The following is a 16,753-nucleotide window of genomic DNA, read 5'->3' on the forward strand; positions in this document are numbered from 1 at the left end:
AGTACAGTATATTGCCTAAATTGTATAACTAAAAAGAAAAAAGTTAACAAATCAAAGGCATTTGTGAAAATGCTAAATTTGTCCTATTTTTGAAAAACTCTTGCCATTAATACGGCATTATAATAGGTATATTAAACAACATTAGACTGATAAAATGAAAGATTATTAAACCACATTTATAAATTTTCAGTGGAACTTCAATAATAAAATCAATGCATTTGATCTTTTTTAACATTACGAGTTTTATTTTTTACATTTGGATTTGAGCAAAAATCATAAATCGTAAAAGAGGTTTGAAGAAAATAAAAGGCATCATTGTGAGAAGAACGCCATCGTGGGGTTTGAGATAAGATGTAACCTCCTTTCATTTTTGTGTTTTTCCTGTTTAAGTTGCTTAGTTTGCTAGTTTCTTTTATTAGTAAAATTCGAACAAATTTTTCTTCTCCCCCTTTTTAAGGTGTTGTTTTTTTGTCACTTTGCTTTTCTGCTGAACTGTAGCAGCGTCTCCGACTGTCCACTCTAGGGCAGCTTTTAACAGCTTAAAAAGCAGATCAATACCACTATTGCGATAAGTCCCCTATCTTGTAGGTAAATCGTTTCCACCGATGAACGATATAGCAAGAGGTGAAAGGATTTTAAACATGTAAAATAAAAACCGCCGGCAAGTAATGAGAGGGGAGACAGGACCTGTCTCGAAACGCTTGACTGTTGCCCGGGCAACGCTGTCAACATAAAACCAAGTCGCAACGGCCCACCTGGAGTGACAGGACACAGGAATTCATTAATGGAGTCCGCAAAACAGGACTTCCACAGCTCTCCTTGAGGTATGAAAATGTTCAATGTCTAAAAAGCGGGAATATGTTTTCGTTAACCAGAGACTGTACACTGTCTATATATAGATCTATAGATCTATAGACTGTGATACTACTACTGTACTACAATTGCAGTGTACTGGCCGGTGCGCTAAGAAACCTTTTTTTTTTGGTTTTAAATTGTATTTATTAGTTAATTGAGCTCGTAAATACTGTTAATAAAGGGCCATGATTAGCGGTATTTAAAACAAAGTTTTGACTTTAATACTCACCTCTTGGCTTTTCGACACCAGTCCCTTCACGTTATTCAGAATGCGACAGTCCTTTCACTTAGCAGTCGTTTTTAATGTCATTTTTGTTTGTTTGTTTGTTTGTTTGTTTGTTTGTTTTTTGTTCGATGTTGTTTATTTACAGCTGCAATTTCAGAATTGGAAAATGTGACCTATCTTTATGGTGCACGTCTTCCTTCCAGTCCATTCTCAGGAAGTGCTGAGCAGAGTGTAGCTACGATTTGCTTGTGGACCACCATCTCTCCCACATTCATCTTGGAGCTCCATTCATGCCAGACACAATGGACCCTGTACTCTTTTCTAAGCCTCCTGTGACTACTCCTGGCCTGAAGCATCTGAGACAAGAGCGCCTGTACTTGCAGTTCCTGCACAGAATTTCCTCAGGCCTGACTTTCACCCAGGATGTGGTAAAGGAGAGAGGTCCTGACACCCTCTCATATAGCCAAATGGACTTCAGCCGGCTCTTCGATGCTTCAGGACTCTTAACAACAACTGCAAAGCTTAAGAATCACACCTCACACAAGAGGGCCACTCCCAGACAGCTCCCTGTCTGTTCTTCAGGACGTGCAGAGGAATTAAGTAAGAGTTCACTTACAGGGCCAAAAAATACATACACCATTAGCACTCTGCCACCTGAGTTGCCCCCCTTGTTTCCCACAGAGCTGCCTCCTTCTCTGCACAGTGTGTCTGAACTGAGCACAGTTCAGAGGACAGATTCATGCTTGCTTCAGTCTAACCAAAGTGAAGCCCTCGATGTCTCTAAGAAGGTGAAAGGAAAGAGGAAGGCAAATGTTTCTGGTTCACTCAAAAAAACAGTTTCTGATGATTGCGCCAGCAGCAGCAGCAGCAAATGGGATGAGTTTGTGTTGAAGAAGCTGACAAAGACCACTGCACAGTGGATAGTGAGCCAGCAGATGCCAGGTCAGAGTGCGAACAAAGCCCGGCTCCAGGACCTGCTCAAACAGCACTATGGGTCTGCCAGTGCCACGGATCTAGTGTGTGATGAGCCCATGAACATGGAGGATTTCCGCAGGTACCATGATCTCCCCAAGGAGGAGCCAAAGGAGCAAATTGTGGACAGCACCCATCCAGAAACACCTCTTCCACTGTACTACAGGCAAGTGAAAAAAACTGACAGCAGAAGCTGTCAGGAGACCATGACTCACTTTCCCATACTGCATATATTGTAATATACTGAAAGGCATTAAACACACAACAGTGAATAATGGAACCAATAGCATCTGTTATGTGTTGCATGCTTCTCATTATGTATATTTACATACAGTAAACCTTAGAGCAGTGGTTACGAAGAAGCATCTGGGAACCCTTTGGTATGTGTATTTCACACTGTCCAACTGGTATGACGATCAGGAGTTTACAATGGATGTTTGTGCACAGAAATAAGAAGTCCCACTTTTCATGTTTGTTTTCCTGTTGTGGTAGATAGAACAGTCACTAGGCACTGTAGAATCACGCTGTCTAGTGATTCTTAGTACTCTTTACATTTACCTCTCCTTCCACCTTCTGGGCTCCAGAGTGCCTGGGTTCTGCCTGCTCCCCACCCGACCTGATGAGCCAGGAGGAAATAATTGGACTGCAGACAATGTCAAGGTTAAGCATCTGGAGCCCCCACAGCCACCGCGTCTCCAGGATAGACTGAATCCCCGGGCAGGAAGATATGTCTACCACACTGACAACTCATTTGAACAGGAGCTCTATTCTGGTAAAGGCCCCAACTAGCTCTGTTGGTAGAGCATGAGACTCATTACCTCAGGGTAGTGGGTTTGTGTCCCATGTTGGGCACCAGGCCCTCCATGTTGGAGGTTGGGCACAAGGCTAACAACCCTCTCCTATCAAAAACTAATGTTACAGTAACATGTAATGTTACAGTCTACATGCCGGAAGGCATAATGGGCAAACAGCCGTCTATTCTGGTATAACCTCGTTACTTGATCTCATTCATGAGATAGCATAAGTGTGGCTCTATGTCTCCTTTGCTTTGTCTGTTTTTCTGTGTGAATTCAGAGATCTCCAGACAAGTACACCAACAGGATGGAAGACAGAGGGATAGGATAATAATGGACAACAACTCGGAATACCAGAAACACCTCCAGGACCGTTTTCCCCGTGGTCCTGAGGAATGGAGTAAAATCGGGGCAGGAATCCGCCCCCCAAAAAGAACAGGTCAGGATGTACCCTTATAAGAACCTGAGACCATCAGCGTGAATACACTAAAAGATAACACATTCTATTACCTTGCAGAGAAACCTTTATAATACTTCTTTCAGATACATTCACCCATTTTCTAACCACTTCGTACAATTTAAGGTTGCAGGAGAGCCAGAGCCCATCCCGACAAACAACAAGTGCAAGGCAGGATACACCCTGGACAGGACCCAAGTCCATCGCAGTTGAACACACAGACACAAACACGCACAGTGGGTCAGTTTTCCCAGATGCCAGTTCATTTATGTCTTTGGACTATGTGAAGAAACCTGAGCATTTAAAGGGAAACCCCCAAACACAGAAAGAACATAGATGCTTTATTGCGGTTGTAGTTCAGGTGGGTAGCTGCGTCAGCATGTGTAGGCTGCAAAGGAACAAGTAATAGGTTTATTCCATGCTGAAAAAAAGAAGAAAGAGAACACAACGTTTCGGCCGTGGAGCCTCCCACACCTGAAGAAGGCTCCACGGCCGAAACGTTGTGTTCTCTTTCTTCTTTTTTTCAGCATGGAATAAACCTATTACTTGTTCCTAGATGCTTTATTGTCCACTTCTGTGGACATTTGTCTTTGGCATCTCCCACAGAAGTACAGAACACACACAAGCAAAACATAAGAGTCACATAAAATCACAATGACAGTACGTGATACATACATAGATGGATGAATAAATAGGTGGAGGAGGGAATACATTTACATACATCTCCACACAGATAGCATCCCAGAATTGAACTAAGGGCCCCAGTGCTGCAAGGCAACAATTCTAACTACCTTGCCACCCTCTCTTTCAGATACAGTGCTTCCCAAAACAAAACTTGTACGTACTATTTCAAACTCCACAACAAAAGCCTCTTACCCTCCTTTAATTATGTCAACATCTATAAATGAACACATTGTAATAACACGTTTATATAAGCCTACTGTTATTCAAAGACTACAATCACAGTTAAAGAAAGGGGCCAGTTGGCTCACTTCATTCTGTATCTTCCTGCAGCAATTCTGAAGCCTGAGAAAGGGGCCAGGCGATGGGTTAGCCTGCCCAGCCCGGCTGACTATGCCATGGAGAGAGGACTGCAGCCCCCCGACTACAGCGGTCAGGACACTATCCTGCCTGGCACGCTTAGAAAGCAGCCCCAGAGCTGCCCCCCACAAGAGCGCCACGCACTGCGGTACATGGTGGAGGAGTGGAGGAAGGCCTGGAAACTCAGTGGGTGACCTTTCTTTCTTTGCTGTTTGTTTGTCTCTGTCAATAAGACAGCGAATATTATAGTCAGGGGTCAAATTCATAGCTACCCAGAATATTTAGTGGCTTTATCTTTTTCTCAGTGGTAAGATTGAGAATGAATTAAAGATAGTAAATTCTGTGTGTTGCCAAATGCTTCCCATTAGTGACCCGATGGCAGAATGTGACAATTGAAGGGCTCAAGAGGAACCTCAGTGACCTTCACTATCACGTGCGCTTCATTGCCATAGCAACGTGTGCCTCTGGAGCTGTGAACAGGCCCAGTATGGGTCAGGAATCGACTGCAACAGGTTAGGCTTCTTTGTACCCACTTCGACGTAGTCTAGTGAAAATTCCTTATGCACTTTATGTGGACTAATTTAGGAAGAGCAAAATTGAGTTCTGAATATCTGATTTTCACTTTCTTTCTTCTTCATATCTTCTAACTACTTGTAAGTGTTCAGTAATTTGTTAAGTCCTGTGGATCGGATAAAATAAATTAGCGAAACTATATCTGCTGGAAGGAAATCTATATTAGCCTGTAGATGAAATGGTTTAAAATCATTTTATATTTTTCTTACTTTCGTCTTAGCTTTGTAGGCTCCTAAGTGTCAGCAGACAAAGTTTAGGTATAATAGCCCATGCCTGTGAGGGTATGTCCCTGGAGTACTCAGGAGCTGACTGTTTTTCTTCCAGCTCCATTTTGGAGGCCCAGGGATGTTCAGGTTGTGCCAGAAGAGCTGCAGCCTCTCCTGCTGTCAGCCCTAGAGGACCCCAGTGACAGAGTGCGTCTGGCAGCAGCCCTGTGCCAGTATGTCATGGGAACAGCTAACAGGCAGGCTAGGAACATTCTTCACAGTGTGCTTCAGCAAGGTGAGAAGGGGTGACTGATTAGAATTAAAGCACTTTTAACACCTGAGACCATCTCATTTGGTATGAAAAAAGCATTTAGTCTCTTCGGCTTCTGTTATAGAAGTCATATTCCGTGCAACAAATTCAAGACAATATCCAATCTGCACACAAATACTGTATGTCACATTACTCTGTCTGCTCTGTTGAATAAACAGTTAACACAATGAAAACTGCAACCACTTGGACTCAGGATACAGAATTGCCGCTGTTAATGTTAATGTTGATCTTATACATCTGCATTAATTGTACTGTGATTTATGTCATTATATTTCTACTGTATATCAGTAAATGCAGAGTTTGGTGATCTTCATGCATTTGGCAGGTGCAACTCTGTAGTTTTATCAAGCTTATCAGTTGATTAAATGTTTTCTGAGCTAATAGTTAATTACTAAGAGTTAGTGTTACTTTCCTTATTATTATTGTTTTAAATTCAGTTTCGTTTGGACAGGAAAACAATCATTTTAATAGAGAATAACTCTAGCCTATGATTGAATTATGTTCTGTCTTCTTAGATTATCTGCAAAGAGTGAAGAAGGCAAAAATCCATACACACACGATTAAATAAAAAAAGAGATGAGCTGAAGTAGAATAATAAAGTGTGTTTGTCCTGAAGATTTGGCAGGTGTGGGCGCAGACAGCTGGGCTGCCGCTCAGTGCCTGGCACTGGAGGGAGACACCAGCATAGCTGTCATACAGAGGCTCCTCTCTCAGCTGTACGAAGGCGAAGCACATAGTGACAGAGAACAAGCCACGGTCCTGCTGGCCAGCCTCAGCAAGAGCACTGTGTGTACCTCCCCATGGTTGTTTTTTTTCTGTTTTATAGTACCACCGTATTTTCTGATATTCAAAACAAAATGCAGTGTGAGCTACCCTAAGTGTCTGAACTTTAATTCTGCTGCATTGATTGTAATGTGATTTACATCACAGGAATACACTGCTCAGGAGCAAGATTTACATTTCCCATCATTGTTCTTTTGCATCAGTAATAGCAGAGTTTGATGTCCTTTATCTATCTGGCAGGTGAAATTCAGTGGAATTTACTAAAGTGTCTTTTGATGCACAGGATATTAAACATTTATACTGTTAACATGCTATACGTAAAATGGTGAGTTCATGTTGAGAAAGTAATTAAAATTAAATGAAAATCTTTTTAATACCTATTTAATATGATTTTAACTACATCAGCTCTTGTTCATCCTTGCTCTTACTTTCAGACTTTAGTGCGCTCCCTGCTGGCTGAGAAGCTGAACAGTGGAAACTGGAGAGACAGAGCCGTGTCCTGTAACACCATCGCATGTCTCAGTGGGCCCATCAATAAGGTAGGGCCTTTTGCTCTGTTATCTTGAATCTAATACAAAGCATGTAACTTAAGAGATTTTCATGCTTAAATATACATTCCACTGAGTTAATTTCTCTTTATTCTGTTCATGCGCATCGAGTCATTCTACACAAAAGTAAATTAAAAAAAAAACCTTGGTCTCTGCATTAAAGTAGAAAGTATCAAAACTAAGTAAGCAAAACTAAACCTTATTATTAAAGATTAAAACCTCTGAAACGCAAGCATCCATCCAGCCTTAAAACAGTAAACGCGCTTAAAAAAAAAACAGAATGATCACATCTCATATACTGTTAAGATGTAAAGATGTTTACATGATCAAATTTAATTTTAGTCTGCACACAAACGTTATCACACACAAATGATTATATTACATCTCATTCAGATGTTTTTGCAGCATTTTAGAGCAACCTCCTATGGAAAGCTCTTATGTGTGGTTGTGTTTTAGGACATAGTTAACAAGCTAGTATTCCTGATGTGGAATGACTGGAACAGGAACGTGCGCCTGGCTGCTGCTCGGGCACTAGGAAAGATGGAGCTGGGCAAGGAAGTGCACAATGAACTCAGGTATGGCATGGTCATGGGCTAGGAGGGCAGACTGGTCACAAGGTTACTGGACTGAGCTATTTCTCTCAGTGAAAAAAAAGAGATGCTGATGGTGTTTTTTGGAATTGATCCTGATGATCTTTTCAGGAAAAAGCTGGAAGAAGGCCCCCCCAGCTGGCGTGTAGAGGCGCTGTCTCTCCTGGCTCAGCTGGAGATCATGACAGCTAAGCTGCTACCAGCATTCCTGTGCTGCCTCAGCGATGACTATGCAGCTGTGCGCAAACAGGCTTGTCAGACTGCTGCTGCGCTCGGTATAAAGGATGAAATGGTGAGGGCTGGACTGGGCTCAGATGAACAAAAGTTAAGCAAATGAAATTCACTGAATAAATAAGGTGAAACTGCAGATTCCATGTTTGAATAACTAGAAACTCTACTAGGATAATCTCTTATCTTAGAATTCTGTATGTTTGTTTTTGTTTGCAATAAAGATTAATAATTTTATGGTTGATTGACAGACTATTCTTAGGACAAGAGAAAAATGAAAATAAAACTGCAAGATAATTTCATTCTCATTTGTATAACTTTATGTACATTAGTAATCAGGTTGAGACTAATGTAAAACTGGGACAAAATAGCCTAAATATTTTTTTTAATATATTTCTCCCCCAATTCTAGGTTTTAAATCATCTGATTCATTTGATGCAGACTGACCCACTGTGGGAGGTTAGAGTCAGAGCCATTTCTGGTGAGATAAGACATTTACTGTGCAATATAACCGAAACTTGGGAAAATTGAAAGCGGTTTATCTGCATTTACTGTAGAATAACACCTTTGATATTTAGAATCAACAGGTGTCTTTTTAACAGTCTAATCTTTCACTATTAAAATTATGCAAACCACACTGCCCAAGCTAAATTCCAGTTCAGGCTTTCTTGGTCTAGCCTACGCAAATCCCACCCCTGAATTAAGAAGAAGTTTATTTCTTTCAAACCTTACTTACTGCATGGTGGAGCTGTTGGCACAGAATATGTGCCCTTTAACATATAGATGTGGGATCTACTATAGTTGATGAGTGGAACACCCAACCTCCCAACTGTATTGGTATCCTTCTAGATGAAAAGTCATATTCAAAATCCACTATTGTTAATAAAATGCAAAATTAAAACTTTTTACCTATTTTGCCCAAGACTTACAATTCCTGTTACATTCTGCTGTATCCTTGTTTTTATATAATTGGATTTTGCTCATCACCAAACCTCCAAGGCCTGTTCTGCACAGCCACAGTTTTCAGGCTAGAGGCAGGCCCAACACTGATTGAGACTTTAGAGACGGGGAAGCCAGTCACTTTCATAGTGGTGTGCCACAAGCCAGCAGCAGCTGTTGGATTGTGCTAAAGGAAAAGTGGAGTATGTTTGGATTTAGGGTTTCTGATGTAGTTAATTTTCCCTCACTCCTGTGTGTCAGCCCTGGGTAAGATTGGCTGTCTGACACCTGCCGTCCAGGAGCACCTCCTCTGGGCACTACACCATGAGGAGGAGCCCAGGGTTCGTATCGCCGCATGTGATGCCATCAAAGCCCTGCGTGTAAGTGGGCCTGAGCTACAGCACTTCTTGCAGGAACGCCTTATCCTTGAGGCCAACCCAGAGGTACAGAGGTAAGGCATACACATGGACTAATAATAATCGCAATCCCTTATATGGTAAGAATGTATTTTGCATACCCCTTTAAAAGGCAAGCACTATTTAATTTCCATTCCAATATTTGTATTTGTACAAAATAATCTCTTTGAGGGGCACATTTCCAGGCATATTCAATTTCATATCGCCATGCTTCGGTATAACTCCATTTGTATATCCTTTCTCTGCAGGAAAATTGCTGATGTCCTAAGAACATATGGCTGTAGTCTGAATAATGACAAGGATACGATCTGTAAAATCAAGGAACAGGTAGCTTCTTCTTACGATTGTGCTAGAACCTAAAAAAACTGGAAGAAACAAAATACTACTCAGCTGTAAAGAGTGTTTGTTATTTAAACGGTAGCCTATTTCCTCTCTAAAGGTAGACAAACTGTGCACAAAAGGTGTCATCACTCAGAAGGTTCTCGTGCTGGAGGAGCTGGAGGAAACACACATGCAGCAGAAACGACACCTTGACCTGGCCAGCGATCCAGGCACACAGCTCACACACACAGACATGGCTCGGTTGCTGGAGGACTCGTACACAGGTCAGCGAAACTAGGAAGAAAACACAAGGCCGCACAATTGTTCTAACTCATTTTTGAAAGAATATGTTCAACTTTAACACGACTCACAGAAAATAAACCATATCTCTTCCAGAACATAATAACCTACAGCCCACTACCCTGCCACCTGATTCAAGGCAGTCTACTGATGAGACCAAAACCCAGGTGCCACATCCTTTTTCTGTTTCTGTACTCCATTCATCTGTTTGTTCCCATTTCCATCAAAGTGACAAATATTTTGAAGATAATGGGAGCCAAGTTTCACTTGTTTTTCAAGTCTATTTGGAGCTACAAATAGAGTATTGTCATATTTTTTTATCACAATAAAAACAATATCCTTTTCATTCAAACAGCAAAGTGTGAATCGTGTCACTGAATTTCTCCATGCTTTCAGTCCTTTTCAGATACCTTCCGGTCTTCAAACCCTGCTACAGGAGATTCTATTACTACACCACAGGGACACCTCTCCATTGAATTCCATGACTAATTACACAAACAAGAGGATCAACTTCTCCTTCAGGCATGTGTCAACAAGAAGGATCTACTGTACACACAATTGTTCTCTGGACAGTTACGATAATTTAAGATGGCATAAATCATGAAAAACAATCTCATTAAAAAAATCTTAAGTAATATATGAATAAATGGACTCTACCAGCAAAGCAATAGTTAAAACTGCATGGGATTTATTTATAAAAGAGATTAATAAGAAGACATTTTAAAATATCATTAGCCAAACAAGCATGAGTCATAACAGTGGAAACCGTAAAATGTATTAATACAGAATATCAAGGAACATACCGTTGGTTAAAAAAAGTCTTCCTCTTGATTGTTTTTAAGGCAAAAGATGTGGTCCCGAATTACTTATTGTAAACAAAATGATAACACTTTAATTATGAGTAGCAGTCAGTAATAAGTAAAAGTAATAAGTGTACAAAAACTATGAATATCCTGTTATAAACTGATTCCTATATTAATGATGATAATACTAGAGGTGCTTAGAAGTATACTTTCTGCATTGTTAGTCTTTTTCTGGTGATTGTTTTGGGGCATTAATCTGTAGATCCTTCCACTGCAGAATTTGCTTAGACAGCTCTTCCACATCTGACACCAAAGACAGAAGCTGAGTGAGAGCATTATCCTGTGGGGGAGAAAAAAAGGATTCCTACTGATATCAACATTCAGTGACAAACATTGTTAAGGCTCTACCTAAATTGTTGTATAAATATACTCTACTGGAAGCAAAGAAGGAAAAATACAGAAAAGGTAATTATATTTATTAAATAAGTGCATTCATTTTTCAAAACTTCAACTGAATTATTTTCAGAAAATTAATTAAGACAACTTTAAGTAATGTAAAACCTCTGTAACATTAAGGATTTTTACTATGCTTTTGTTTTCACAGAAAATAATCTTGCGGAAATTTGTTTGCAAAACAGCCTCTGTGATTAGAATTGTTTTTCAACCTGTACTTCCTTATAATACGTTAATAGTTTCCCAAAAGTTCTTCTGTATTTCAGAACACCTTTATAGGTTAAAAACAAGCCAAATTCCACTACTCTCAACGTTACAATAAAATAGCAAATTTGTGACTTGCTATCAACATCACATCAGTCTCACCATTTGTATGCATATCTGTATTAACTGACTGTTTTTGTCCTAATGTGTCTTTGCAGAAAAGAGAAAAGTGGAGTATAGTTAAATATACTTAGTTTTGTCCTGCTTTCCAAAAGATTGGTTGTCTCACTAAATGTAGAATACAAGGTACCACATCCGAGATTCTGAGTGATCAAAATGCATGGATATTTTGTCAATTTGGGGTTCCAGAGAGAAGTCAGGAAAAACAAACATTGCAAATCCCATCATCTGACATCATGCATCGACAGGTGAACATCAAGCACAGAGATTCTATATCATGCAGAGTTACTGTTTGCTCAAGTTGCATCATGCATTTTGCAATAAGAAATGTACATTGCAAAATATTTAATAATAATTCCTTAGTTTATATAGCGCTTTCCTGGACAATCCACTCAAAGCGTACAGTGTGCCAGTACGCTCCCCACACACCAGCTATATGAAATCACAAACTTAGCAGGGCCCTAGCTGTTATGCTTTTCACTCCCCTTCGGATTTTCGTCTTCACTTGTGCAATGCTGCAGCTATAAATGAATTCCTGATGGTGATACTTGTTATTTTAGAATACAAACATATTTAACACACTGATGTCTTATTTTGATCAATATATTCAGTATCCAAAGAGCATTTCATGCAGTTGTATGCCTAAGGAACTTTGAGTAACAGATGGTGGGAGAAGTTTTGCTCTTAACTGTAGGATGCGGTAATTTGCCAATTTAGTCAGCAGGAGGAACTGGCTACTAAGATGCAGTTTTTGGAACAGCTGTTTGTTACAGGTTGTAAAAAAGGCCTGTCGGAGAAACTGGCCTTCAATATTTTTTTTTTTGCTTGGTATTCCTAAGAAATAAATTAGGCTCAGATTATGGCCCAGGGATAGTCCTGGTTCTGGAGTGCTGGCATGTCTGCAGGTTTTCATTCAAACCATGCTCTAAACAAGCTCAATCAGCTCAGTTCTGGTTTAATAGGACCAATGTTAAAGCTTCTCCCATTGTTTTAGGAGCTGGTGCTTTGAAGAAACCTAGAAAACCAGCAGACGCACTGGCCCCTCCAGGACCAGGGGTGCCCACCCCTGCTATAGCCGCTTGAGATAACTGAATGCACATACCAGGCTGGCCATGGACTGGCCAATGTCAGGAATGGAGCGCGTTGTCTGCACCCTGCTCTCCAGGTTCTTGATGAAGTCTGCGGCCATACCTACGAGCTGCACCACATACCTACAGCGGGGAAGATTGTAATATAGGCGCTATTTCGGGAAGTCTGACTGCACATTTCACCACACGGATTCAATGGAAACGCCTGTACCCACCCGCCGGGGCGGCTGAGGTGGGCTTGACAGAAACACATTCATGTAGGCAGCTGCGTGGGCATGCGTAGCCTGCAAAGGAGCAGGTAAAGAGTTATTCCATGCTGAAAGAAAAAGAAAGCTCCACAGCCAAAATGTTGTGTCTCTTTTCTTTTGCTTTCAGCATGGAATAAACCCTTACCTGTTCCTTGACAGAAACATGTACATAGTACCCCCTTGGGGATTCTTCTGGCTTGGCAGCTTGTTTGCTTTCCTGCAGGGGGTGAAGGTTCCCCTCTTATTGCTGTTCCAAGTGAAGCAAGAGAGGTGGCCATCATAATTAAGGGAAGACCCTGGGGCCCCTTTCCTCTTTTTGACATCCCACTGACATCAGTATCAACGAATAATCTTCTACCAGGCTGTCGAGTTACAGACTTGTCAAGATGTCATTCCTGGAAGAAAACTGTTAAATTGCAGTTTGTCTTAAACACTGAAGGGCTGCCTCTATACTTGCCTGTGCAGGTTGGCCTCAACGGGCAGATTCTGCTGGCAATGTGGTTTCATCAGCCTTTGCCAAAGACTCCTACGTTCATGCAATACTTCCTGCAAATGGGAGGTGAACTGCTGCAGGGCTTCAAACTTCTTGGCTGGAGAAACAATAACTTCCATCACTGTCCATATCATTTTAAAACAGGCAGCACTGAGACAAGAACTCAAGTCCCAGCTCTTCTTAAAAATGTCAATGTAACCACTGCAGGAGTTAATTTAATATTACAAAGACCAAAACAGTGAAGCATTTAGCTTAATACATTCTTCATATTACTTTAAAGTAAGTGAAATGAACATTTTGAGCATTAACATCTCGTAAATCTCTATTAGAAGCCAGAAAAGTATATTCAAGCAACTCTCCCGGAGGAGACTGTATTACTACCAAGTTGGACATGTACCACCTACAGAGATAAAAGCTGTGAGTGACCTCAGCTCCCTCTTTTTCTAGCTGTAAGAGTTCCACTTCCAGGCTTTTCTGAAAGCAAGAAACAACGCACAATGAGAAGCATTCTGTGAAGTACAGGCGCGACAGCTTGAGCAACGCAAAGGGAACCCACCCTTTCCAAAACAGATTGAAAACATTCAATGATTCAGGTGCGAGGAAAACAGAAAGGATACTTTTTCAGAGAAGTGAGAAAACAGGTAGCGTCTGCGGAGGTCAGAGGTTACCTCGTTAATGTCGTGCCTCAATGCTGCAACTTGTTCAGCTTCAAGGAGTTGAGGAGAGAAGACAGTTATGTCTCTGGGGATGCCATCCACGTCCTGCAACACGGCAAGGAAGCCGAGTAAGCATCTCATTACCATGTGCATTATACTTCAGTTCACACCACAAGCATAAAACAGAAGGAAAAGGAACCCCGAGGAAAAGTGAAGCATTTTTGTCAAATACCATGTCTCAGGGGAAGAACATGATACGTATCATTTAAAAACGTGAAGTGAACTGAACCTAGAAAATACAGCTGGATACATGCTGAAATCCCATGTACACTTCAGATTGATTCGTTTGAGTAACGTCCGGTGGCTCGGTTGAAAGCGTGCTCTACCCTCACCTCAGACAGCGCTCCGGAAGCCACACATCTGGCCAGCACCTGGGCTGCAGGGGTCACGGCATAGGGCGCCGGCACCCAGGGATTCATCTCCAGGGCAGGGACGCGCCACTCATCAACTGAAATCATCACCGGTATTATTCGGCACTGAATCACAAGCACTGACCGGTAAAGACGACAAAGGCACTGTTGGTGTTAGTGATGAAACAGGAAAATGCAAGACAAATAAGATACATTTCAGACGTTGCACTTACTTCTAATCCGTAGCTTACTGTAAGTACAAAACATGTACCGGTAGTGGTTATGTTTACAGTTTTTTATGCAACCCAAAACCGTTAAAAATGTAATGGAATGAAACAAAATCATTTAAATAAATTCGAATAAACATCTGCAAAAATCTGAAAGCCGTCGAACGCACAATTACTGACATTTTCGAGTGCAGTTATTTTTGATTCAGCTTGAAGGAGACAATACATTTTCTTAATCCCCATTTAAAACTTTAAATATAACAAGACTCATATTTCGCCGCTGGTAGGTTCGCTAGAAGAATATATCACCTTAGCGTGTTTGAAAACAGGAAGGATCCGTGTTGTAATACAACATAACAATAATCTCACCTGAGTGTGATCTTATTTTCCCTCTGCAGTCCCATCACTGCCATTCTATTTTAAACAATCCCGCACCCGCCTCTTTTTTGCGCACACTGATGACGTATTTTAAAAGCGATTTGGTAATTTGTCAAATTTGTTTCCTCGCCTAGCATAATAATACAAGACATTTGGGCAATTCTAATGTCAAATCACTTATTTTATTGCAAATTAGTTGCAAAATAAAGATGAGGCTTACTGCGGCTGATATTTTTCAGTTTCTAAAATAATAACATAATAGCAAGAACGTGAACAACATTTTGCCATGTTGTCAGTGCCAGTCTTGTTTGAGGGTTCAAGGTAAAAGTTCCGTGAAGTTGCCCCCCCTAAAGACAGCACAAACGATTAAACCCACTTCATTCGTTAGTGCTGCGTTTGTGCCGGTTTGTGTCGCTGTAAGTAGCGTTTGTGCTGCTTTCGTTTCAGAGATATAGCGCCTTGTTTTTTCGGGTAATCACGTGACTATCTACAAGGACATTTACAGGTACCAACAAACTCGGTACTTGAACTCCTGATTGAAAACAATGTGGGCATCCGCGTCTGTCTGGTCGGGTGGGGTGGGTGTTTCAGTATATTTCAATATCGCGCCTTCTTTTCCTGCCTGTGACGTCACTCTGTGCAAAGTCACGACCACCAGATCTTCCAGTTGTGATCTTTTGATCAGTTGACCCCAGACTTTGCAGCCTTTACACGAATAAACAGTCTTACATTTAGGGAGGAGTTACTACGTTAGCTCATTGGGTAAGGTGTTTTCTTTTAATTTTTAACCATGTTCTCGAAAATGTATTGCTTGTGTACTCATTTCATCAGTGAAGAGACACCAGTTTCCAAATTACCGCTGGTACAACACGAGAGCCCATATTCACATTTTTAGGTATTAGTTTCAAGATCGAAATAATTTAACAATAAAAACAAAATTGAAAGCACTAGCATAATAATATAATGACACAGACTTTACATTTCTATTCATTTTTTAAGTACATAGCAGAAGGTGTTTCCCCTACCTTAAATATACGATTAAAATTGTTCAAATACCATGTATTCATTACAGAAAGCAGCGGAGACAGTTATATTGCAAAAACAAATATTTATTTCGAAGAGTGAATCAATTGTGAATCAGTTGTGAAGATTGTGAATCAATAAAGACGTTAAAAAAATAAGCCGATGTAGTTATTTTGCAAATAAGTAAAGTATTTTAAAAATAGCTTCTCATTGAAAAAAAACAAGCCGATCCACCCGGCGCTGCTAGCTTGAACAGCTCTCAGACCCGTGATTGGGTAAAACCCCAAACAGCTCGGGCCGCGATTGGGTGAAGAGTGAGAATCGACACTCTGATTGGGTAAAGCGCCACAGCGGAAGTTCTGTGTGTACCGTGTGTGCTGTATGAGCACGCTGGAAATACAGAAACACATCCATTGGTTTCCAATTTCTGATCAAGCTTAGAGAAGTCGCACTGAGATCAAAACTGAATAGCAGACAAAGAATGCCATGGCATCCACAGCGCGTTCACGACTCCGATAGCATGTCACGATAGGAGTACGCGCACCAGGACACATCGCAATACCCATTTTGACTGGCGGATCACTGTCAAGGACCACTGTTGCGACATTAAGTCCATATATCGCGATATGACATACACGACAAAATGCCCCCGCCCCCATGTCCCGACATGGAGCCCGCATATCGAGATATTGCGTACCCCGACAAAACGCCCACCCCCATGTCGCGACATGGAGTCCACATATCGCGATATGACATACCCCGCAAAAGTGCCCCCCCCTATGTCGCGACATGAAGCCCCCATATCGCGATATGACATACCCCGGCAGAAGCGCCCCGCCCCCATGTCGCGACATGAAGCCCGCATATCGCGATATGACATACCCAGCCAAAATGCCCCGCCCCCATGTCGCGACATGGAGTCTAAATATCGCGATATGATAACAATTTTCATGCCCATGTCGTGACATGAAGCCCGTATATCGCAATATGACATACACCGACAAAATGCC

General features: G+C 41.3%; 2 protein-coding genes across 10 annotated transcripts; one reads left to right on the top strand and one right to left on the bottom strand.

Annotated features, from left to right (window-relative positions):
* The first annotated feature begins 245 nt into the window (after window positions 1-245).
* Window positions 246-11,285, top strand: heatr4 (HEAT repeat containing 4). Of its 3 annotated transcripts, XR_015941644.1 has the most exons (19): window positions 718-824; window positions 1,227-2,219; window positions 2,638-2,825; window positions 3,128-3,286; window positions 4,319-4,531; window positions 4,714-4,857; window positions 5,243-5,419; window positions 6,072-6,241; window positions 6,673-6,777; window positions 7,243-7,361; window positions 7,488-7,668; window positions 8,016-8,085; window positions 8,805-8,994; window positions 9,208-9,286; window positions 9,399-9,564; window positions 9,677-9,747; window positions 9,977-10,102; window positions 10,661-10,848; window positions 11,259-11,285. XR_015941644.1 is itself a non-coding variant. In XM_088648216.1 (18 exons), exons 2-17 carry the CDS (start codon window positions 1,372-1,374, stop codon window positions 10,067-10,069), a joined length of 2,973 nt encoding a protein of 990 aa, XP_088504342.1. In that variant the 5' UTR covers window positions 246-824; window positions 1,285-1,371; the 3' UTR covers window positions 10,070-10,102; window positions 10,661-11,285. The 3 variants fall into 3 exon arrangements, 2 of the variants coding, with proteins under 2 accessions (XP_088504342.1, XP_088504341.1); XM_088648216.1 differs by having other exon boundaries at window positions 246-824; window positions 1,285-2,219; window positions 10,661-11,285; XM_088648215.1 differs by having other exon boundaries at window positions 10,661-11,285.
* Window positions 10,247-14,830, bottom strand: haus2 (HAUS augmin like complex subunit 2). Of its 7 annotated transcripts, none has more exons than XM_088648223.1 (7): window positions 14,712-14,830; window positions 14,098-14,213; window positions 13,718-13,810; window positions 13,454-13,523; window positions 13,014-13,146; window positions 12,323-12,431; window positions 10,247-10,723 (listed from the first exon to the last, which is right to left on the bottom strand). In XM_088648223.1, the coding sequence occupies exons 2-7, from the start codon at window positions 14,182-14,184 to the stop codon at window positions 10,604-10,606; spliced, it is 612 nt and encodes a 203-aa protein (XP_088504349.1). In that variant the 5' UTR covers window positions 14,185-14,213; window positions 14,712-14,830; the 3' UTR covers window positions 10,247-10,603. The 7 variants fall into 7 exon arrangements, with proteins under 7 accessions (XP_088504349.1, XP_088504343.1, XP_088504344.1 ...); XM_088648217.1 differs by having other exon boundaries at window positions 14,098-14,280; window positions 14,712-14,808; XM_088648218.1 differs by having other exon boundaries at window positions 14,098-14,255; window positions 14,712-14,805.
* Between the last annotated feature and the right edge of the window lie 1,923 nt (window positions 14,831-16,753).

The sequence above is a fragment of the Lepisosteus platostomus genome, chromosome 10, assembly GCF_059453375.1.
Source record: "Lepisosteus platostomus isolate fLepPlt1 chromosome 10, fLepPlt1.hap1, whole genome shotgun sequence".
In the NCBI taxonomy this organism is placed as follows: domain Eukaryota; kingdom Metazoa; phylum Chordata; class Actinopteri; order Semionotiformes; family Lepisosteidae; genus Lepisosteus; species Lepisosteus platostomus.

Excerpts from the sequence above, each read along its gene's own strand:
- heatr4 (XM_088648216.1), top strand. The coding sequence starts at position 1,372 with ATGCCAGACACAATGGACCCTGTACTCTTTTCTAAGCCTCCTGTGACT. Across the intron at positions 4,858-5,242 it reads TCAGGAATCGACTGCAACAG|CTCCATTTTGGAGGCCCAGG; the intron begins GTTAGGCTTCTT and ends TTTTTCTTCCAG. Across the intron at positions 9,748-9,976 it reads CTGATGAGACCAAAACCCAG|TCCTTTTCAGATACCTTCCG; the intron begins GTGCCACATCCT and ends CCATGCTTTCAG.
- haus2 (XM_088648217.1), bottom strand. The coding sequence starts at position 14,223 with ATGATTTCAGTTGATGAGTGGCGCGTCCCTGCCCTGGAGATGAATCCC. Across the intron at positions 13,524-13,717 it reads TGAGGCACGACATTAACGAG|AAAAGCCTGGAAGTGGAACT; the intron begins GTAACCTCTGAC and ends TCTTGCTTTCAG. Across the intron at positions 10,724-12,322 it reads GCCAGTCCATGGCCAGCCTG|GATAATGCTCTCACTCAGCT; the intron begins GTATGTGCATTC and ends TCTCCCCCACAG.